This window comes from Mixophyes fleayi, chromosome 10 (genome assembly GCF_038048845.1).
Source record: "Mixophyes fleayi isolate aMixFle1 chromosome 10, aMixFle1.hap1, whole genome shotgun sequence".
Classification (NCBI taxonomy): domain Eukaryota; kingdom Metazoa; phylum Chordata; class Amphibia; order Anura; family Limnodynastidae; genus Mixophyes; species Mixophyes fleayi.
This window is the reverse complement of record NC_134411.1, coordinates 24260656-24285111: the sequence shown is the minus strand read 5'-3', so window position 1 is coordinate 24285111 and position 24456 is coordinate 24260656. Positions and strand designations below refer to the sequence as shown.

Genomic DNA, 24456 nt, shown 5'->3' with positions numbered 1-24456 from the left:
TTCCTTCTTCACCTTTACATCTAGTTTCAATAATCAGTGTTGGTACTATGCTAGAAACACCCTCAATTTCTGCCCTCGGCATGTGCAAACTTCTTTGCAAACATCACCATCTTGCTCTACAAATATAGGCGTTGTGGTGGAATTCTAGCTGAAGTAAATTGATTTACTTAGCGGAACTAAAACTGACTTTGCACTGTGACTCCAATAACTTGCACTTCATAAATACCTCCAATGCTGGTGATCTGCTCACTATCTCTAATTTACATTATTCACACCAACTGTGCTATGAGAAATTTCAATATCTCTTTGGCAGCTAAGTCAACTGTCAGTACCAATAGAAAACTATTGTTTTCTATGGGAAATATACATAATTTTTTATACTACCAATCATTGAATTAATATTTAATTCCTTTAATGTGTGATATGATTGGAAACAGTTTAACAAACATGGTACAGAATAGTCGTATGCTGAAGGGAAACTAATACATCATTATTATCATTCTGGCTAAAGTCATTGGAGTCCACTTGTGTACAATGAAAATGTTTGAACTGACTTAAAAATAAATACACCTGTCTGTGAGCATCCCAAATATTAATTCATTTTAGTGCATTTGAAAGCAAAAGCTTCATCACAAAGATCAAAGAACATGCAAAGAAAATCCAAGAAAAAAATGATTGATACTAATTTGCACCCCTTGCATTTTAACATGGTTTTGTCCAGGAGACTGAAATAAGAAGTTTCTTAAGTTAAGATCCTTAATGAATCAGGCCCTTGGTGAACAAATAGACAAAAATGTAATTCATTGATATGAACTTCAGGACCATTCAGTTCTCTCTTGTCTATTAACTACAGGGAAATATGACAAATTTTCAGCACCAAAAGATGACTTTCCTTAATGGTGAATGAAAGATGAATGAACACTGAGTTATCCTAGTACAAGTCAGACAATATTTATAGGGCTCACTGAGGAAAGATTGTGCTAAAAGCAGGTGTGAACATTTCAATACATTCATTAGCAAGAAAGTAGTAAATTTCACGTTGGATGTGTGAATTACAAGGTCTAGAGATAATTTTAGCCGTCATGTGCTAAGAAACTTCCAAAGTCGTGAGGAACTAGGGAAAATTATCTGCAGAAAATTCACATTTACTATTATCAATGATGCTGCCCGCCTCATTTTTCTCTCCCGCCGCTCTGTCTCTGCGGTCTCCCTCCAACAGTCACTACATTGGCTCCCCATACCCTACAGAATTAAATTTAAACTCCTCACCCTCACCTTTAAAGCTCTTAGTCAATCTTCCCCTCCCTACATCTCCAATCTCATCTCTACCTACACTCCTACCCGCCCCCTCCGCTCCGCCTGTGACCGCCGCCTCACTACGTCACTGATCACCTCTTCTCACTCTCGTCTTCAGGACTTAGACCGGGCTGCTCCCCTGCTGTGGAACGATCTTCCACGTTCCATCAGGTTAGCATCTACTCTCAAAGGCTTCAAGCGTGCCCTTAAGACTCATTTCTTTATTCAAGTCTATCAGTCCTCCTAACTTTCTTGTCCTGGCTCTCTCCCCTAGTTAGTACCACCCTTTATGTGTCTCCCCCTTCCCTTTAGGTTGTTAGCTCTCATGAGCAGGGCCCTCTTTCCTTGTGTGCTCCTTCTACTGTTCCTTCACCCTCTGTACCTCTCGGCCTGCTTCCCTAGCCCTGTTTTCCCTGTTTTCTTAAGCTTTGGCCTTCTTCTTGCTGATTTCTACCATCCCTTTCACTATCTGTCAAAAATAATCTGATTTGCTTTACCCTGTCAACTGTTTGTATATATTTGTGTATCATGTTGTGTCTTGGTTCTGTTTTCTGTATATGTAATGTATGGCGCTGTGGACCCTTTGTGGCGCCTTATAAGTGCAGGCGTCAGTGTGGCTGCAGGTGTAATAGTGCGTGTGCAGGCGTCATAGTGCGTCTGCAAGCGTCATAGTGCGGCCGCAGGAGTCATAGTGCGGCTGCAGGCGTCAGTGTGGCTGCAGGTGTGATAGTGCGTGTGCAGGCGTCATAGTGCGTCTGCAAGCATCATAGTGCGGCCGCAGGAGTCATAGTGTGGCTGCAGGCGTCAGTGTGGCTGCAGGTGTGATAGTGCGTGTGCAGGCGTCATAGTGCGTCTGCAAGCATCATAGTGCGGCCGCAGGCGTCATAGTGTGGCTGCAGGCGTCAGTGTGGCTGCAGGTGTGATAGTGCGTGTGCAGGCGTCATAGTGCGTGTGCAGGCGTCATAGTGCGTCTGCAAGCGTCATAGTGCGGCTGCAGGCGTCAGTGTGGCTGCCAGCGTCACACTGCGGCTGCAGGCGTGACAGGGTTATATTTGCTAAATGAATCTAGCGATCCGACAGTACTCAGGTGATGATCAATGTCCTCTCTAATGCTCATCCTGTATAACCAGAGGACTTTCTCCAATGAGTGAGAGGATTCGCCCTGCTATTGATCACTGTACTCCATACATTAGAGAGAATTCAGCTCATGCTACCATAGGGCCCTGTAAGACTTTGCCGACCTCTCTAGCAACAACACAGCAAGAATATTCATCATCCTTACTGAAAATTCAGATACTAAAACACTTGAGCCAGTTGCCATAGTAACTATTGTCAATAAGTAACATTATCGGTCACTGTGTACTTCCTGCAAGTCATGCTGCCTATACATAATGATACACTTCAACATGTAAGATTGTTTTACTAAACATTCAGAGTAGAAAAGGGATTTGTGGACCAACTGTAATCAAAGTGTATAATTTGGAAGTCTAAACCTACAGGGCCCGATTCATGTTCGGCGGTACGTCTATTTCTGTGGCGTATCTTGTGGGAAATAGCTCTGTGCCAAAACGGGACTTACGGCAATGAACGCAATTGCATGCAATTCACGTCGGAACGCAAATGACACTTCCGACTGAGAGGCGGGGCGAAGGGGCGGAGTAATGTAGGCTATGTACATTTCTGACGCAGATCCAAGTGCAGGGTTTGTCGTAAGTAAGTCTGGTTTCAGTATAATTTGCAGCCCAACAGGGCAGGTGTAAATACCGACTGATAGTGATTACTGTCACGCCTTTGATTTAAAAAGTACACCAAACATGCCAACCTTTAAGACTTCTCCCCCGGGAGAGCCGGCAGAGAAGTCATGTGACATGGGGTAGGAGGAGGGTGTGGTGATACTGGAGGGATGGAGCTTAATAACGTGATTAAGCCCCGCCCCCTCCATTGAATGCCGTGAATTTCAGCAACTGCAGGAGCTTTGCCTACTTGTCCGGGAGTCCGGGAGGACTCCCCGAAATTCGGGAGCCTCCCGGTAATTCCGGGAGAGTAGGCAAGTATAAAGTACACATATGCATGCCACTAGCTCGCACAGAACACACATACGCAAGTAAGACTATAAAAAGACATTGTATGTGCAGTGTGTCGTTTGTTAATGTGAATCTTGCATGCAAGTTGCATTAGGACTTGAATCAGGTCCTCAAGGTCTTGTGTGTTGGCAAAACCACATTGCGCTGCCAGGGGAGCTGGGAAAATTTAAAATACGCAAACAGATTTAGAGTTGGGAGGGGCGTATCCTAGATCATCTCTGAATTGCAGTTTAAATTAAAGCTGTCCAGTATTTATATGCTACATGCAAAAGCAGGCAGTATTTTTTTTTGCATGCGAGAAATACCCCCCCAAAAAACAATTGCAACTCTTGTATCGCAACATGATTTGTCTAGGTGCAAACTTGCACCCTTTATTTGTGGTGCTCCTAACTCTAGATGATGCACATTAAAGATCATTTACAAATACGCAATAATGAGTCACGACAGAGCGTGAGCCCACCTTGGCCCTTGTATTATTTATGTATTAATTGTTATTTATTTATGCATAGTGTTAGCTCACAATATATCAGATGACACTGCAAGGTCAATGGATTACAATAAGAAGCAATTAACAGTGTAATATATTGCAGATATCATATTGCTTTCTCCCCTTGTTGTTCCTAGTTGCAAGGAACAGCCATAAACGGTATTCTACACTGTTTCAATTCAGTCAGTCCCTCCACCGCGCCATAAGATGATTACAAGCCCCAGCTAAACTGATAATAGATGGCGCTGTCAATCATCACACAGCACCAAGAGGAGAACTCAATTTAAAATGTGAAGAACACATTGCGAGAAGGAAGACCGAATCTAATGAAAGGGAAGGTGCTGGAACTTCTGAATGCTGACAGCAAGGTAAACAATAGAGCAATATGATCTTAATATTGGGCAATTACTATTTATTGTCATCTTAAAGTGGACAAAGTGTTCTCTGTATATACATTATAAAGATTATAATTAATAATGGCAGGGACTGCATCATTTTAATGTAATTGGAAATGTGTATAGTAATAAATGTCAGGGAGACTCCCTGAAATAGGGGTGATCTCCCTCACTCCCTGAAGAGTCTGGCATTCTCCCTGATGCTGAACCAGTACAAGACGTGGTTGGCTTCGCCATCTGTGGCATGATGACACCGTTCAGAAAATGTGTCCTATGTTCATGTATTGATGCCTATGGAGGTGGCCATTGTCATGGAGACCAAGATTTATTCAAAGACTGACAGGTAAGACAACATGACTTCAGTATTGGAGACAGAAATGTAAAAGACACTTCAGTCTCTAGAGATTTATTAGCTGCTTTTCTTTAGACGCATAGTTGTCTACTCTCCTGGAATGTCCAGGAGACCTCCGCATTTCTGGGAGACCTTCCGGACTCCCGGGAGAGCAGTGCAACCTCCAGGTTCTCGCCCAAGCAATAGATAAGTGGCGTGGGGGGCTTAATGACGCAAATATTGTGTCATCTTCGTCCCGCCCCTTGCTGTAATTGGCCAAAATTGTGACATCCTCCCCCGGTATCTCCCTGAGGCCAGCAGAGGAAAAGTTGGCAAGTATGTGTATATATTAGTTATACAACATAAGGGAACTAAAGGGGCAGTCATTAAATGATTTGATATCTTAAAAAATGTTCAATAAAGACAACGTCACCTGTAGCAGCCTGACAACATCCACCAACCAAGGCATGGCACTCATTCATCCAATCGTCTGTGACCCAGTAATTTTACAGTCTTAGGGTAACTCTATTGATGCTCAGTGAGTAAGAGACCGTCACTTTTGTCATTAACATAGCCATCATCATCAACATTTATATAGCACCAGCAAATTCCGTAGCGCTTTACAGCTGCATATGATCAACAGCCAGAAGTAGAATATTTATAATATATATTATTATTATTATCTTTAATTTATAAGGCACCACAAAGGGTCCGCAGCGCCGTACATGACATACAGAAAACGGTGACCCATGACACAACATGATACAGAAAGAGAACAAAAAAAGAACAAAAATATATACACAGACACATGTAACATGGTAATGCAAATCAAATTATTACTGGGACAATGAGTGAAAGTGATGGTACAAATCAGCGAGAAGTAGGCCGAAGCTTAAGAAAATAGGGCTAGGGATGCAGGCCAAGAGGTACAGGGGGTGATGGAACAGTAGAAGGAGCACACAAGGAAAGAGGGCCCTGCTCATGAGAGCTTACATCCTAAAGTAAAGGGGGAGACACAAATAGGGTGGTACTTACTGGGGAAGAGAGCCGGGACAAGGGAGTTAGGAGGAGGAGGACTGATAGACTTGATATATAATATACTACATAGTTAAAGCCCTCATTGAATTCCATTATCCCACCACACTGCTCATTAATGCACTCCACATAGCCTCGTGAAGCGTTCCGAGCTCCACAATTCTCCTGCGGTTCTCAGCCAGGCACTGTAGCAGGGAAATAAGGTTAGTGCTGTTATTAGTCTCAAGTTAGTGAAGCGCCTGGTGTGATGAGTCACAGGGTTCCAAATCACATGTCATCCTGTAACTTAGCAGATGTGATTGAAAATATATAACAGATGTTTTGCAGTGCTGTAGAATATGCTGGTGCTTTAGAATAAAGGAACATTTATAACGCTACTAATTCCGCAGCGCTGTACAGAGAACTCACTCACATCAGTCCCTGCCCCATTGGAGCTCACAGACTAAACACACACAAACTAGGGTCAATTGTTAGCATTGGAGCTCACAGTCTAAATTCCCTAAGATACACACACACACACAGACCGAGAGCTACTAGTATGTTTTTTGGAGCGTGGGAGGAAAGTCGCAAAAATGGCGGAGAACATATAAACTCCAATCAGATAAGCTGTGAGTCAGAAATGCTAACCACCAAGCCACCATGCTGCCCTAATCATAATGCTGACAGCGGAGCAAAACAAACACCTAGGGTAAATGTATCAAACTGAGAGTATTTCGGCGGGTTGAAAAACCAATCAGATTCTAGCTATCATTTATTTAGTACATTCTACAAAATGATAGCTAGAATCTGATTGGTTGCTCTAGGCAACATCTCCACTTTTCAAACCTGCCGGAAAACTCTCAGCTTGATATATTTACCCCCTAGTGATTAGAGATGATCAGAAATTTAAAATCAGTACGAAATTCGATTTAATTTCACCCGTTTGATGGCCACAGGTTGGCCGTCAATTGACCGCCGATTTTAATGTGTGGTTCGAAATTTGCAGCTTATGTTTGCAGTTCATATACACCGTTCACAGTAAAATAAACTATATTTCTAAAAACACTATTTAAATAATATTTTTCATTGATAAAAAAGTATGTTTTTTTTTTAATTGAAACTCGAACACAAAAGTGATCCATTTGGGTTTAAGGCTCTCCGTTTGCAATTAAAAAAAAACGCTAAAATGTATCAATGTATCAGCGCAAGCATACTCAAATCGGCTCAAACCTACTAGACTTTATCAAACAGATTTTTTTTTTTAATCAATCAATAATTCAAGAAATTCCAGGAAAACATTTGAATTTCTCTACTAGTGAATTCAAGAAATTCAAGTGTCCTATCACAAATACTTTGCAAAATGTAAAATTATACATGTAAGACACACAAATACAAAAGTAGAACACTCAATGAAGGCGATGTAGCAACAGAGGAAAGGAAATTTGAAGTTACAGTTTCGAATGATATGAAGGTCAGCTTTAAAGGAAGAGGAGTTATAAGCAGGAAGAGAGAGGAGATATTGGCTATTTAAATGTCACTAATAAGACCTCACCCCGAGTACTGTTTACCATTCTAGAATCCCTGTCTAGAAAAGGACATTAAAGAAATAGAAATAATTTAGAGAAGGGCTATTAAAATGGTGCATGTGAGGTATATCAAAATGTATCAGGAAAGACTTGAGGAGCTTAATATGTACAGCTTATAGGATAGAAGGGACAGATGGGCTATGTATCAAATGTTTAAAAGGTATTAATAGCGTTCAGGAAAGCAGTTTTGTTTAAAAAAGAGGTTTTCTAGAACAATGAAAGAAAAGAAAACAAAGACTTGTTATTTACAGAAAGGGTGATAGATCCATGGTATAGTCTCCCAGTATTGGTGGTGAGGACTCATTAGGGGCTGGCTGGGCTGGGGGGTAGGGGGGCATCTGTTCCCTAGGCAGGTCCAATAGGGGGCGACCTTGGGCTGGGTCACCAGCATTTTTTGCCCTTAAAAATGTTCCTAATAGTCTGCTGAGTCGGATCTTGCCCCCCCCCCCCCCCACCGGGCTAAAATTTTCCAGCCCTCCCCTGGGTCTCATAGAAGAATGTATACATTCATCCAGGTGCTGAATGCAAGGGGTCTTTATAGGGAAGGGGAAGAGGGGTTGGGGGGCGACCTAGCGAAATCTGTAGCACTAGACATGCGTGAAGCGAAGTAACATGGCACATCGCCGAAAAACACAGACATAGTCCTAATTTGTACTGAAAAAACGTTGGGAGGTATGTACATGGGACAAACATATTGTTATATTAATTTAGATCTAAAGTAAAAAAAAAAAAAAAAAGAAAAACACACAAAAAAGGGGAAAATTAGATTAACGTGTAGGCTTCTCTCTTCCATCAAATTCTATGCTGGACAACATAAAATAAAAACACACACTTGTTATTGTAGGAAGATAACATGAAGCAAACGGTGAGAGGGATCTTCTTACAACGTGAATGTAGAACGTGGGGACGATACATAGAGGGGAAAGAGCATGTTACCAGTAATGATTCTCTTCCGAGGTCACGTTCTATAGAAAACGTTAGAAAATAGCTCAGAAAAGACAAGAAAATATGGCACAAACCAAACCTCCATAAAATAGCTCATGTGTTACATAGACGGAGGTCACGTCCAGTATTCTCGTCTTGTTAGAGTGCATTTATTGCATACGTGAAAGATTCTCTAAGAGCTTGTATACACATCTGTGTGCGGCAGTCACGACAAGCTGACCTCATTCTTAGTAATGGAATCATTGATTTAGTTGCTATATATAGAAATATACCTATATATATTTATTTATATATTATATATACACTTCGTTTTCTTCAACAAATAAAATCAAATTGACAGAGGCATTTTTAACCCATTGAAATTGAACATTGTGGGCCGGATTCATTAAGGAACGAAAATGCCGATATATGCCGTATTTTGCGTAAAATCACGCTGCACGTGCCCAAAACCGGACGCTAGTAAACATAGCAACATCCAATTAATCTTTGAGCGCAAAAGGACCCTTACTACAAACTGTATTTTCATGGACAGAACGGGGAGGGGATTGGGCGTATTCACGTACTGGCCAACTCTCCCGGAATGTCAGGGGGACTCCCGAAATCCGTGTTGGTCTCTCAGACTCCCGGGAGCAGGGCCGTCTTTCCCATAGGGCACAATGGGCAGGTGCCTGGGGGCCCTGCAGCAAAGGGGGGCCCGTCGGAGGAAGCCAAAAAAAAAAAAAAACCTGGAAAAAGAAAGGAAGAAAATACTTACCGTGCTGTCAGCTGGCGATCTGGCTCCCTCCCTGGTCTCCTCCGTCGCGCTCGCAGTGCATGTCGGGCGTGACGTCATCACACCCGCCCGACATCCATTGCGGAGCGCGACGGAGGAGGAGACCATGGAGGGAGCCGGATCGCCAGCTGACAGCACGGTAAGTATTTTCTTCTTTTCTTTTTCCAGGTTTTTTTTTATTTGGCTTCCTCCGACGGGCCCATATATATAATCATTTTTATTTTTTTTTGTATCTATAGGGGCCCCGATGCACTGCTGTGCCCGGGGGCCCAAGATGGTCTTAAGAGGGCCCTGCCCGGGAGAGCAGGCAAATCTCCTGCATCCCGCAATTACTTGACCAAAATAATGCGATTCGTGGTGAATCGCGTAATTTTGCCCCCCCCCGCGGCAAAACAATCTTCATCGTGGGGGGCGGGGCCAAAATGACACTATTGACCACACCCCGCCCACTCTAGTCATGCCTCTCTCCCGGACTGCACTGCCTGAAAGTAGGCAAGTGTGATATACATTCAAGCTTTGGGTATCACAAAGGTACGTGTTTTTCTGTTGTATCACTTACACCAGCTACAGGTCGGGTGTAAGTCCCGATTACTAGTGACGACAGCTGTGTTTGCAATCAGGAGCAACTCTAAGAATGCATTTTATGTATAGTATACATTCAAAACAACTTAATAAATGTATTTTATGGAAAGAAATTTTTTATTTTTTATGTTTTGTCATAACTATAGTATTAGTAGGTGACATTAATAGAATTATTTTTCTGTGTGTGTGTGCATCCTGCAGTGCATTGCCTGGTAGAGCAGACCTCATCTAGACCTGTATTCAACAACAGACATATCTTTAGATCCGCTCCTGGTTGAATACGAACGGATTGAATTGTGCGTATGCACCAACTTGCATGCCTTTAAAATAAAAAAACGCAATTTATGTTCGTTTTGCATGCCTTAATGGATCAGAATCTGAGTGCTAGGCTATCCATGGGGAGCAGGAGCACTGTGGAAGTAGTTTACGTAATAAAAACTAAAAAACAAAAATACTTTCAAGTGATATCATGTGCTTCCATTTGCACCAAAGTGTGCAGGAATTTAGACTGTAAGCTCCAATGTGGCAGGGATTTATGTGAGTGAGTCTATATTCTATAAAAAGTACTATGTACTATGGCGGTGGTATGCAAATATAAAATAAATTTAATGACGTCTTTTCACACGCGTAGTTAATAAACCACCTGAATACCAAGGGTTGCCCTCGCTGATCTGCGACAGGTGAATTTAATTCACATCAGGGGGTAAATGTATCAAGCTGAGAGTTTTCCGGCGGGTTTGAAAAACCAATCAGATTCTAGCTACCATTAATTTAGTGCATTCTACAAAATGACAGCTAGAATCTGATTGGTTGCTACAGGCAACATCCCCACTTTTCAAACCCGCCGGAAAACTCTCAGCTTGATACATTTACCCCCAGATGTTCATTGCCAGTTAAACAAAAATCTTAACCCCCCCCCCCCTCCTGTATTTTTTAACAAATCTTTGTCATTTGTCCTGACAGCTACTCAGAAATGAAGATTGATCTATATGCAATAAACGCATGGTAGAAAATGAGCACGTTTTCCAATTTCATCTATAATCTGATTTTACGAACCATTTTCTGAATTATAAATTACTGTATTGCTCTTTGTAAGATAGCATGATTGATGTATTAAATATAGCTTAACAATCACAGGGAACTATTTATAAGTTATATCAGTGTATCTTTTATTTTTCTCGACATACAGAAAATCTTAACCTTTGGTCGTCATAGAAACACCCGCCAGTGATGCTCCAAAGTGACACTGCTGCCTGCTTCCCAATGGTAGATTTGTCAATATCAAATATTGTAGCTATAAATTCTACTTCACTTGGTGTCAACTCATTCCCAAATCACTTTCCATTTTCTACTTAAGAAAGAAATTCAGCCACCTGCACAGCAAGTTTCTTGGAATCACAGTGTAACACCAATCCTACACGGAAATATGCCACATGTATTTTTATCAAGGGCTGGGATAAGTGAGACTAGAGCTTTAGAAGATCGTAAGGCTGCTACGGTGGCCCCTACAACGCGTAGGGGGCCAGGACCCATGAGATTGTGTCTATTACACAGTGGTGGCAGCTATTGTGTTGGGTAAACCAATGTTTAGGAGATCGAATCTTTCAAACGATCAATCAAAACTCACCTCTACACGCATTAGGCAAAAAAATTTTTTTTTAAAAAAATGTTAAAATATTTATGTACCTGGTATCAAATAAACAACAATGAAGACTTGGGTGAGATTATCTGGGGTGAAATGTGTTAATATATACTACCCCTCTATTTTAAATACTCATATTGTGTTGTTTCCGAAAAGGACTGGTGATAATATAATATAATATATATATATACATACACACACACACACACACATATATATACATGTATATACATACATACATATATATGCATACATATATACACACATACACACATATATACATACATACACACATATACATGTGTATACATTCATACATATACATATATACACACATACACGTATACATACATACATATACATGTGTATACATATACATACATACATATATACACACACATACATGTATATACATACATACATATACATACATATATACACACACACATATATACATACATACACACATATACATGTGTATACATACATACATACATATATACACACACATACACACACACACATATATATATATATATACATACATACATACACACATATACATGTGTATACATACATACATATACACACACACACATATATACATACATACATATACATGTGTATACATATACATACATACATATATACACACACATACATGTATATACATACATACATATATACACACACACATATATATATATATATATACATACATACATATATACACACATGCACACGCACACATACATATGCACATTGATAATATTGAATGGCAATGCAAATCTATAATTAGAGATCAAAAAACTGGTTCGGTAAATTTTCATCATCTATATGAATTTTGTGAGTTTTAAGAGTCCACAGTTTCACAAATTATATTATATCATAATATATATTATTATAGTATAGATTGTGATCTCACTTCAGGCACACAACCACCAGGTCTAATGTTATCCTTGGTGGCTCGGCGGTGGTGACTATGGTGGGACCGACCCAATCTGCCCATCCAGAGCCCCGTCTAGATCAGATTAAGAGTAAAGGAAAGTAACTGCATGGAGTAATTGTAAGCAGCTTTGGCGGATCCGCAAGGTCACACACTCTCTATACTGTGTGGGCAGGACTGGCATCTGCCAAGGATACGTGCAAACCTAGGCATGGCCTACCCAAGAAGCGGCTGCATCTGTGTCCGAGATTCCTCTCTGTGGTCCTGGTTAACGTGGCTGCATGAGAAAGTGGTTCTGTCTACTTGCACCCTCTTACAATATTGTAGTGACAAGAATCAGAAGCAATAGCCAACTGTCAATGTCATTATCATCTTCACTGTTTATCCATAGACACGTCATCTTTGGACAACCATTGTCACATAATATTTCTAACAGCAATCCCAGGGATTACTAGTATATGATTTTTGAAGAGGTGTTACATAGGTTCCATGTAGTGTTGCTGCTCTTAAACATGTTCATACCAACCAACATTTCACCCCAAAAAATAGGGTCAAAACTGATCGTGTGCTGATTCATCCAAACCTGATTCAAACAAACTCCACCAATATGGTTAAGATCCACAAGCAAATCCCCCACAGTTTTTCAGCAAACCGATTTGCAAATCTTTTGTTTATGTTTCAAACAGAGATCGTTGTATTCAAACGGTGGTAGAACTAGCAAGTTGTGGGCCCCAGAGCGGGGAAGCGGGGAGGAGGGAATCGAGGCCCAGAGTTCGCTAGTTCCCCGTGCACCAATGGTAGTTCCGCCGCTGTATTCAACTTCAAAAGGTGATCTCCCAACCTGCAAGTGTCCTGTGATTCGGTTCGGAAGTTAAATCAGGACCGTGCTGAATTGTTTTCCTCACCTCTAAAGAGAAATGAGATTCAGGGACTGTATCACCTTTTGTGAATATGTGAGCTGACTCAATAGATGGGGATAAAAGCATTGTTTTTGAAACGCTCGATACACAGAGAGAATAAAAATGTCCCCTGTAAACAAGATTAAAAGTGAATAACACTTCACATAACTTTAAAGCTTTTATTTGAAAGACTGAATGCCTGGAGGTCACTTTCAGCTGAGTGCATTCAAAACCATCAATGAATTCCCAAGTATAGAAAATAACATTAAAAACCACAACACTGGAGTGTTAGACAAAAGAAGAATGTTGATTACCCATCATTGGTTAAATGCAGAGCGGGAAAGAATACAGGTGTACTTTACTAGCATCTGGAGACGTGGTTTCTAGGAGAGTCGACCAATACAACAAATGTTCTGAATTAATGTATTTACTTTAAAAATTCTTTATCTCATTGCTGCCAAGAAGGTAAAATTGCTGTTTGTCATAAGCCATATCGGCATTTATGTTACCATATGAAAAGTAATATATATATTCTCACTGCTTCTGGGTCTTTGTTCTTTCACGTTTATTTACATTCCATGAGGAGTATCGTTCTGAGGGTTTGTGCGTGAGCAGTGAAATCAGCAGGGATAATGCATCTGATATCATCATCATCATCACCATTTATTTATATGGCGCCACTAATTCCGCAGCGCTGTACAGAGAACTCACATCAGTCCCTGCCCCATTGGAGCTTACAGTCTAAATTCCCTAACATACACACACAGACACACTAGGGTCGATATGTTAGCAGCCAGTTAACCTACCAGTATGTTTTTGGAGTGTGGGAGGAAACCGGAGCACCCAGAGGAAACCCACGCAAACACGGGGAGAACATACAAACTCCACACAGATAAGGCCATGGTCGGGAATTGAACTCATGACCCCAGTGCTGTAAGGCAGAAGTGCTAACCACTACGCCACTGTGCTGCCCATTGGCACGTGTGGTCATAAAACAACGATATATCAGATAAGCCAGTTCATGATCCTATAGTAAATGATGGGACCACTATCGGCCATGGTGGAAAACTTGGTTGGTAGAGGACTGCTACCAGCCCCTGTGTGGTCATCTTACGGCCAGGTTAGCAGCCCAAAACGAAGCTGAGAACGAGTCGGCTGCTTGGCCAAAAAGCCAACTGTTAGATCTCATCCAATTTGGCCATCCACTTGTGTGGCCAAACTGAATGATGATTCTGGCACTAGCCATACTGTGGGATTGGACTGTTTGCGGGAATCCTTAGGCATTAAATAAGTGCAGGTGATTTATAGTGGGTATAGCTTTTAAATAAAATAGATCTGTTCAGGTGGAAATGGACACAGGCATTTGACAAGAAAATCTGTAAATCAAGAAAAGATTAATAGGTAATTCTGTCCTGATATATCCTAATGCAGGACTAAAATGATCTGTTGGCTGAACTGTCTTGGAATGGTGGTCTACATTGCCAAAATAATGTGGTTCTGAGGTCCCAGTATAAGCCAGCTGCAACATCCAAAATGTGAATCAATTCTATATATCAGCGCTCAGCTCAGCCCCGTGTCTTGTGTGTGTGTCATCTGTTTTCTACTGAATCTCACAGTATGTTTAAAAATAGAGCGCTTCACCTCGAAGTCTAATATTGTTCTGCATGTGGTTTTCTAATAGAAGCACTAATGGCATTGTTGAGGCTGGAAAAAAGAAGAAGTTTCAAAAACAATTGTTTAGCAGAGTATGAAATAATGTTATTGTTTTTTTTTTTGGGGGGGGGGGGGCGCCTAGTTATTTTACATTTTGGTCTCCTATGTCCTGTTTGGTTTGAGTGCAAGCCAGTCTCTTACTCGGTTGCTCATTCTATGTTGTAAGTATTTAATTGTGTGTGTAATGGTACATTGTGGGTAATACCAGAAACAATCTCCTGTGCATCAAAATCAACGCGTTTCGCAGTTTGCATTAATGTGCTTTATCAATGACCTCTGTAAGCTCCAATGCCTGCAATCGCAACATTTTTATGGTACAATCCGTTTCATTCAATCTACTTTTTGTAACAGTAACAGGGAAGAAACATTTACTGTGCCTTAGTTCAAAAGTCTTTGTAAGTACCTTAGTGCACAGTGTTTTATACAGTTTTACCCTGTGGCCAGCCAAGCAGCTGAAAACATGTATTTTTCCAACTGCTGGAAAAATTAATGCAATCAGGCACCACGGGAAGCCTGGCTCATGTCCAGTTATCATGCATCTCAAGACCTCTGAGATGTGGATCATTTGTTTACAAGTACAGTCAACAGTCGGTGCTCAGACCCGTATTAGCCTCTTGTAGAAGCAAGACACATCAATATGGAAAATGCGCTACTGTCTATCCCCTTTCTACTCCCGAAATACAGCTCTAAGCACAACATATCTGGCTCCAAAGGATTAAGCAAAATGTTTACACTCCTTCATACCGTGATGAATGGTCAGGGAACTTAGATTGTGAAAACTACGTAAAATTAATTCCGATATAATAAATCTCCATAGATAAAGTTTCTTCCTGTTTGTGTATCAATTTATAAGAGTTTAACGGGAAACTTTGAGTTTTCTCCCTGACAAGACTACAACCACTCCAAATACAATATGTAATGTGTGTTGTTTTTATGTAGAGAATATAATTTTATACCTTGCTTTGCATAACAATTTTCTCGACAGCTTCTCTGCACTATTTAACTTGTAATCTAATTTTGGCGCCTGGGACACACGGAAAAGAGACTTATCCAGGAGATAACACTGGAAGTGGACCCATGTATTTTATAATGTTACATTTATACATTTTTCTGTCTTAATTGAAAAACAACATCATACACTTCAACAGCTGGGAAATTCAGGAATCATGATACAAAGGCATTTTTAAATGTATATTCTTCCATTGATAATAAGGTGAGGTGCTATCTTTTGCAATATTTTTGCTCCTTTGTAGTGGAAAACAAAAGGTAAAATGATAGGTTTAGCTGTAGCACTAAGGTTTAAAGTGTACGTCCATTCAAATATGATTTTGCCTAATTTAAATCACTATGCTGGTGGCTACAATTTACTGAAATAACTCCTAACACCTTAAATAGAACATCTGTCTGAAATTGCCTGCTAGATACTCAGAATTTCATTGCTGCTGCCATTTGACAGGCTGATCGTGAATAGTCGACCTTCTTTAGCAATATCTGTAACGGTGGCACCACACTGTGGCTTGTTTACATCAATTCCATGGTTACAGAAGTTACTAAGGCTAATTGACTATTCTGTCAATTGGGAGCCACGATACGTTTCTGAGTCTTTAACAAGCAATTTCAGAAAGAGGTCTTATAGCTAGTATCAGGAGTTACCCCGTAAATTATTATAACCAGCATAATGATTTCAGTTAGGCAACATTACCTTTTGAGGGGAGTTACCCTTTATCTGTTTAAAGAGAGCAAAATTATTAAATAAATAAATTGGGACAGGGGGGTGGGGGATGTCAGAGACCTGATTACTATTTTTACTAGTTGGGGGGTTGAGTGGACAATGTGACTGACCTGAAAATATTCAAAGAGTTTCAGGATCAGCTGAAGGAAGGAATTGAGGGGGTGTCCTATATGGGTGTTATAAAAGAGATATCAGTTGAGAGACTAAACTTAAACATGCATGTACATATATCAATGCAAATCTGAGGGTGGGTAACAAGATAAGGCTGATGGGCCTGATTTATTAAGGAAAGTTAGGCAAAAGTAAGGCAAAGCCATGTTGCATTGGAGGGGGAGGTAAATTTAAAATGGGAAGGCAGATTTATATTTGGGGTAAAGCATGTGCTAAATTAACTTTAAATTTCAGTGTACAAATAAGCTATCAAGTATTTGTGTGTTACATGAAAAAACAGCCAGTATTTTCCTTATGTGCAAAATAATAAACTATTGTACACCCCTTGTATTGTAACATGGTTTTGTCCAGAAAACTTGAGTAAGAAAACGTACTCAATTTTTTGCTTAACTTTCCTTAATGAATCAGGCCCGTTGAGAATTCCTTAAAAGTAAAGGAATGTGAGGGCCACAAATTTAGTTTATATGTCTATCTGGGTGATCGCACCAAGGGGGGTTAAAGTCAATGCAATCTGTGCTATGTGGGTAGCCCGATAGTAGAGTTTGGTATCAGTAAACCCTCTGCTCCTCCATGCCTTGGCTCTTATTCCACACTTTAAATAAAACTGATTTTTCTGCTAGAAGTGCTTCAGGATAGATGGCATTTAGAAAACGAGGGACATAGTTCATCTGAATTTCACCCTTTGTGCAATATGATAAATCTCCTAACTACTGGAAGTATTCTTATACATTGTATCGATTAAATAAGATGATACAATATAAAGTCATTTAAATCAGTCAATGTCCTCTTTTGCCTATGCATGTTTTTTTTCATACAATCTGATACGGCTATTATTTCAAATAGCGTGACATATCATCCAATATAAGTATAATGTAGAGAGAACAATACTTCACTTGACCTTCCATGGAATAAAAAAAGAACTTACTGAAAAACGTCAACTGAACGTGTATTTGCCATATGTAAAACATTATTTAAAGCTGCAATCCTTTAGAAAAATTGTGGATTTTCTTTTGCATAAATCACTCTAGTTACCTGTAACAAAATATACTGTTTTGCTCTTTTTCTTTCTTTTTTTGCTTCAAGCTGTTATTAATGAGTTTGTATACCAATTGCCATGGCAACCACAGTCATAGGACATGAGGCCCTCTTCTTTTTTATGCTCGTCCATAGCAAAGTCCCCTTCCTCTCCTTACTGTTATTCCTGACTTACTGGCTCTGACTCGGGCATCTAATTACACTCTCCTGGGAGGCTCTATCGTACATTTATCTCCACCACACAGTCATTTTGCAAAAAAGACAACTAGTTTTAGGAGGACATCCTGGTACAAAATCAAATTCATATTAAACAGGTAAACAAAATTAATGTGGGATTGCAGCTTTATTAAGTAGTAAATTAAGTAATGAGGGGAGTAATCCTCCCACCACAGGCTTATGCATTCATCCAATACAGGTGTCTACTATGGGAACCTTTACACTGCGCACAACAGGTCAAGAACAGTGTGTTGTGTACAGCAACATGGTTTGTTGAGCCCTTCTGATTGGAGGATGGAGGGGTAAGGTAGGATGACCAATTCATTATTGAACCAATCCTGGGCTATAGCTTCAAGTATATTGTCTTGAAGAAATATGAATACCCTATGCTCATTCACACCTACCAGTTCAAGTAAAACATTTGAGAATCTACTTAAAGTGGCCGTCACCAAATTTTCACCATGTTACCAAACAACCACGTTCTGCACCAGTAGAACTATTCTGGTTTCAGTCCCTACCACACCACATTTGGTAAAGTGCTTTAAAACCTGAAGCTTCTGCTGTGTCAGTTAAGGGGGCTTCAAGGAGTGTAATTTAAACTAGAGCAATTAAACGTTACTTAAAGGGGTGCTATAATCCCAAATTTGTATACAAAAGGTTTACTTATTTTTTTTACGTTTATCTGTAAATTTTCTGACTGTATATAAAATGGTACCAGGATCCACGGATCTCTCTTAACTGCTGAAACAGGACTGGGGAGATGGTGGGAATCATTCTGTGACATCAAATAGTTAACATACATAAACAGCACAGAGGCTTAGTGGTTTGCACTTCTGCCTCGCAGCACTGGGGTCATGAGTTCGATTCCAGACCATGGCTGTGTGGCGTTTGTATGTTCTCTCAATGTTTGCATGGGTTTCCTCCAGGTGCACCAGTTTTCTCCCACACTACAAAAACATACTAGTAGGTTAATTGGCTAATAAATTGTAATTAGTCTCTCTCGGTGTATATGATAGGGAATTAAAACACTAAGCTCCAACGGGGCAGGGACTGGTGTGAGTTCTCTGTACAGCGCTGCTGAATTAGTGGCACTATATAACAGCTGATATGTAGATATTAGAATTTTGGGGGTAGAGTTATTAAACCTATTGTAAAAGAAATCTAGTACAGTCTAAAAAATGGTAGCTAGAATCTGATTGGTAGCTATGGGCAACACCTCCCCTCTTCCTATTTAGAAGATTTGAACAATCTACCCCTTGACCTTGTTACTGAGAGCAGAGGTGAAATATTGTCTGACAGATTTGTGCTACCTGCACAAACACAATTGACTCTTGCAGGCAGGGTCATCTTTTCCATTGGGCACGATGGGCAGCTGCCCGGGGGCCCCACGGGCAAGGGGGCCCCATAGGCACGGCTCTTAATGAGAATAAATAATCCTGCAAGGGTCACTGAGCAAGTACATCTATCTATCTCTATCTATCTATATCTGTATCTGTATACATCTATATATCTATATCTATGTCTATATCTAGGGGCCCCGATGCACTGCTTTGCCCGGGGGCCCATAATGTTGTTAAGATGGCGATTTGGGTGGGGGGGGGGGCAGCTAGTCCAAAGAATTTGCTATGCCTGGTTAAATTCTCATAAGCAATGGTTTGTATCACAGAAGGGCTCCCTCCACTGTGTGTATGTACTTTTTCAAGTTTTAACATAATTATAGCACCAGCAAAAAATGTTTTTTTTTTTTTTTATTTGTGACTTTTGTGCCCCTTATTTTTCTAAACAGGGAAGACCATTAGGAATCATCTGAGATTCAATAGTTCTTTGGTATTTTCAGCACTAATGGATCTAACTATATAGCAGTTACGTTTATCCATTCTGCTTTCATATGTTGCCATTGGTTTGCATAGGAGTCTCCCGTACATTTAATAGGGTCTCTCCACCCCTTTGTAGAAATCTCTGTGATGTTGCAGGGATTTCCTCTAACAAATGCCAAAGAGTATTTAACTCACAACATGTACAGTACTTTGAACGCTGTGTGCAATCACCATGGGTCTAGGTAACAATCTGTATAGTTTCTTATCCCACATCTGTCTTCCTCCCCTCTCAGTAGTGAATTACAGAGATGACGAGACTTACAGGAGTACGTGGAAGCCTGCGGCCACCATTCAGCGTATATATCAGGCCCGCTGTCATCCCTATCACCCATAGGGAAAATTACCACTATCCTCAAAATATAGTAAGTATTTTATTTAAAAGTCTACAAATATATGGAATACTTGGCATCTTCTCTTAAAATAAAGATATTTCAAGCACATGTTTTTGTCTTCTTGGAGGTATTTTTCTCTGCACGTCAGACAGATAATTTTATTTATAGTACCTGCACATTTTATATATTACAGCCATCTCCCTTAAAATATTATAATTCAGCATTTAGTAGACCATTAGGAAAAAAAACAAAAACGTTGGAAGCATCACTGAATGAGAGGATGGATACAGGCTAAGCAGTGTGGGGGAAATCCATCAATGCTTTTCATTTGTATACAATTTTGATAGCACAAACACTATTAAGAGCTTACTGGATTTTTTAGACAAGAGGTGGAGTGACCCAGATTTATCTTGGAAGCTATTAGAGTCACAGAGATGTCTATCGCTGCCCATCAATCTAGCACAGAATACTGTTAATAAATGGTGCATTTTTAATAATATATAGAATATGGAATATTAATCAGAAAGCAAAATCTATTTAATCAGTCAAACAGATTGGTCTCTTGCAACCTCCCGTCGGTCTGGGTGTATAGAAGACATCTCTGTATTGCACAACACGCTTTTCCTGTCAGATTTTCTCCTTAAGCTCCATGGGGAATATCGCTCTGTTACTTTTGGCATGAGACATGAAGAACTCTATGCTTCATATGGTGACACCAAATTTACACAGTATATATTGTCCTACATTTCATTTGTCCTAAGACGATTAAGATTTCTTGCGTAAAATGCTTCCCAATGTTGTACTAGACACACAGATGCCCAACAAATAACTTTCTGATGCAAATAAATATTACTTACAAATTAAAACAAACAAGTAATAAGCAGTTCAAAACTCTAAAAAGGTTGATGCTATTATAGGTTTAGGAGACAAAGGGGTATATTTACTAAACTGCAGGGTGTGAAAAAGTGGAGATGTTGCCTATAGCAACCAATCAGATTCTAGCTGTCATTTTGTAGAATGTACTAAATAAATGATAACTAGAATCTGATTGGTTGCTATAGGCAACATCTCCACTTTTTCAAACCTGCAGTTTTGTAAATATACCCCCAAGAGAAATTTGGAACCCGCTTCATGACTTAGCTATATTCATCTATCCATCACACCTAAAATAGAGACAACTTTAGAATAAACTTTGTCCAGCCAATAACATTAACAGGAGATTCACCAGTCACCCAAAACTTGTATCCCACATGTAAGAAAAACAAGGGGGAAGGTAACTTTATTCTAAAGCCATGAAAACACTTAAAATGTAATTATTATTAACAGTTTTTCTGGGAACAATGTTTTTTTTTTTTTAAACATAGCTAGAATTTATATTATGCCCTGTATATTTCAGTCCAATGCTGAGATAGGCTTTAGATATAAAGATAGGTGGATGCAGCTTGTTTAATATAGAGGTGTTTTTTACACCACAGTCATGTGCGTTAGTTGGACAGAACCTTTATACTTTATGCCTGTGCTGGTAGAAGCAGCTAACAAATGTGATGAGTTTGGATGGAGGGCCCCAGGTCTTTTGAGAACTTAACAACACCCCTTGTGTCATAGATTGCAGTAATACTATGGACACACTAGACTTTGAGGCTGAACCCCTACTGATTACAATCTGATTCTTTATTCCCACATCCCACTAACCATGCAAGCAGCAACCCCCCCCCCCCTGTGTCCCCTCTATTTGATTTATCTATGTATCTGCAAGAACAAAGAGTGATTGTGTTTCTAAAGCTACTAAATGATAGTGTAATATTATATTTTAGTTGTTTTATCTAGGTTACTAGTTACAACCATCATTTTATTCATTGCTTCAAGTTGAATGTTTTCTGTGGATGACTCCTGCTACTTCTTCCCTCCTCCTTTTACATCCCCCAGTTGTATTCCTCTCCCTTTCCTCAACCTCTTTATTTGTGTATATTCATGTTACATTTATTTAACTGTTTTTATATCTGTAAAATACAATTTGACAAGTGTGGCCATAAGCCAAACGTCCTTAAATGCAGGTGATAGTGTTAACATAAAGGTACTTTCCCATTCGAGTTAAGTCATTGAAGATCCCAACCAATAGGAATCCCAAGGGATTGTTTACAGAGACAGTATATAACTCCTCCCAAGGCATACTAGGGTCTCTTTCTCTGCTGGAAACCCCTCCCTCCAGTCAATTGATTATAATGCATTTCTATGTTTAACCACTTCTTTTTCCCGTGTCTACAGAGAAGGCACAGTTGGCAGGAAGGCATTTGTGAGTCAGCAACCAATTCATACGGTGTGAACGCTGATTGGCCGCACGTCACTTCCTTCTTCGAAGTACTTTGGTTTTGATCCCTTTGTAAGGGGGATCCCTTGACCTGCTTTGGGTGAGCATATCATTGCGAGTCCAGAGGAGGTGTAGTCAAGCTGACGCCATATTTAGCACCGACCAATCATAAAGAACTTAGGTACTGGGACCTGTGGTAGTGGCGGATGGCCATACAGTGTTTGGTTATTGCTACTGGCTGTGCTGACTCGCAATTTGCCTTTCCTACCACCATTTATTATCTAATAAACTGTGACCTTTCAATTTGCCAACAATTCTGGTGTTGTGTCTTTATTTTTGTGTAAGTTTATTTAAGACTTAAGGTGTTTTTGGGGTTTATAGCAGCGAAAGTGACATCTTCAAACTGCAGTTTATTGTAATAGTAAATCTTGCATAATTAGTCCAAGAAAACAAACAATTGACAAGAAGTTGTAGCACTGTAGTACTTACGTTGGTGACATGCTCAATATCCCTCCAAATATTACTTTCCCTGGGAAAATCTGCCAAGTCTAAAAAATTATCCACTATGATCTGGCCGATGACATCGTGCCTGGAGAAGCGGTCAAAATCATAAACCGAAAAGTGGAGTTTTCTGCTCGGCAAATCATTATAGGGGACGGGGAATAAAAAAACCTCATCAAACACTGGATTTAGTGTCTTCCGATGGACTTTAGTTTGGTGTTTTGTTTTCCGATCCGGAAGTAAATAAATCTTCACATAAGGATCTGATGTCCCAGAGAAATCCTTAGCCGGCAGGCCGACTGCCTTGTGAATCTTTACTATAAGTTTTTCCAAGTCACAATCATATTTAATGATGAAGTTGAGCTTCCCGCATGATTTGCTATTGTTTCTCCGACCATCGTCAGTCTCCACAGACCTTTGTTTGTAGAGTTCGGGTTTGATGCGGCCAATCCCAGTCAGTTGTTCCTGCTTCTGGAACTGTTGGATGTTGAAATCTGGGTTCGAAAGGTTCAACTGCCTTCTGATGGAATTATGTCTTAAAGAAAATAATTTTAAATGAATTATTGACATTATACCGTCTAATAAAAAGAGAACTGAGATTATACATATACCAACATTGTATCATATATGTGATAATGTAGCAAGTGTAAATAGTAATTACTTTTCTCTTGTAATTACATGAGATCCGAACGAAGAAATGAAGAAATTTAGTTTTGCATCTTTAAAATAAACTATAATCAAGATATATGAGAACTGGGGCACAGGCAAAAGATGTCATAATTCAAAGCATCCAATCAGATTCTAATTATCATGTTTAAAAAAAATGAAAAGTAATATCTATTTAGGGGTAAAAAGGAAATCAGATTACAGCTATCATTTACCTAGTGCATTCTACAAAATGATAGCTAGAATCTGATTAGTTGCTATGGGCAACATTTTCCTTTTTAGAAGGTTTGATAAATATACCCATAGTCTGTGACTAAAACTGGGACAATGACTGTTAGGTAATTCAGCTGTGTCGTGTGGTTGGGCACACCTCATAACTGTCCCGATTTTAGGGCTCTGTCCTGCTATCCCATCTGGGGATTGATGTGGGGAGGGAGCACATCATTCCCGGACCTGCCGTGGACCCGGCTTGGGCCCTCATTGCCGACCTTTTTTTTTCTTTTTCTTTTTTTTTTAAACCTATGATGTTTTATATTTTTTTATTTCTTTTATTTTATTATTTTTTGTCGGGGGAAGGGGGGTGACTCTGCCCCCTTCATTGGTGGGGAGAGCAGGCTATTTTAAAAAAATACAAAACAAAAAACATATACTCACGTGATCGGCGTCCCTCTTCCTTCCTCTCTGCTCCGTTCGCACTGAATGTCGGGCGTGACGGCATCACGTTACGTCCGACATTCAGGAGCGGCACAGAGAGGTCCCAGACAGAAGACAGGGCACTGCGGAGCAGGAGCAGTGGCATAGAGCTCAGAGCCGAGCTCTGCTCTTGGAGGGCACTGCGGAGCAGGAGCGGTGGCACAGAGCTCAGAGGGGAGCTCTGCTCTCGGAGGGCACTGCGGAGCAGGAGCGGTGGCATAGAGCTCAGAGCC

At 40.1% G+C, this 24456-nt stretch overlaps 1 protein-coding gene across 2 annotated transcripts in view; it reads right to left on the bottom strand.

The window, feature by feature from the left end:
• SYT9 (synaptotagmin 9) overlaps positions 1-24456 on the bottom strand; it is a 111212-nt gene that overhangs the window by 43604 nt on the left and 43152 nt on the right. For both annotated transcript variants that reach the window (XM_075188074.1, XM_075188073.1), the window contains exon 3: positions 22853-23399. In XM_075188074.1, the coding sequence (XP_075044175.1) occupies positions 22853-23399 (547 nt within the window). The remainder of the gene's footprint in view (positions 1-22852; positions 23400-24456) is intronic.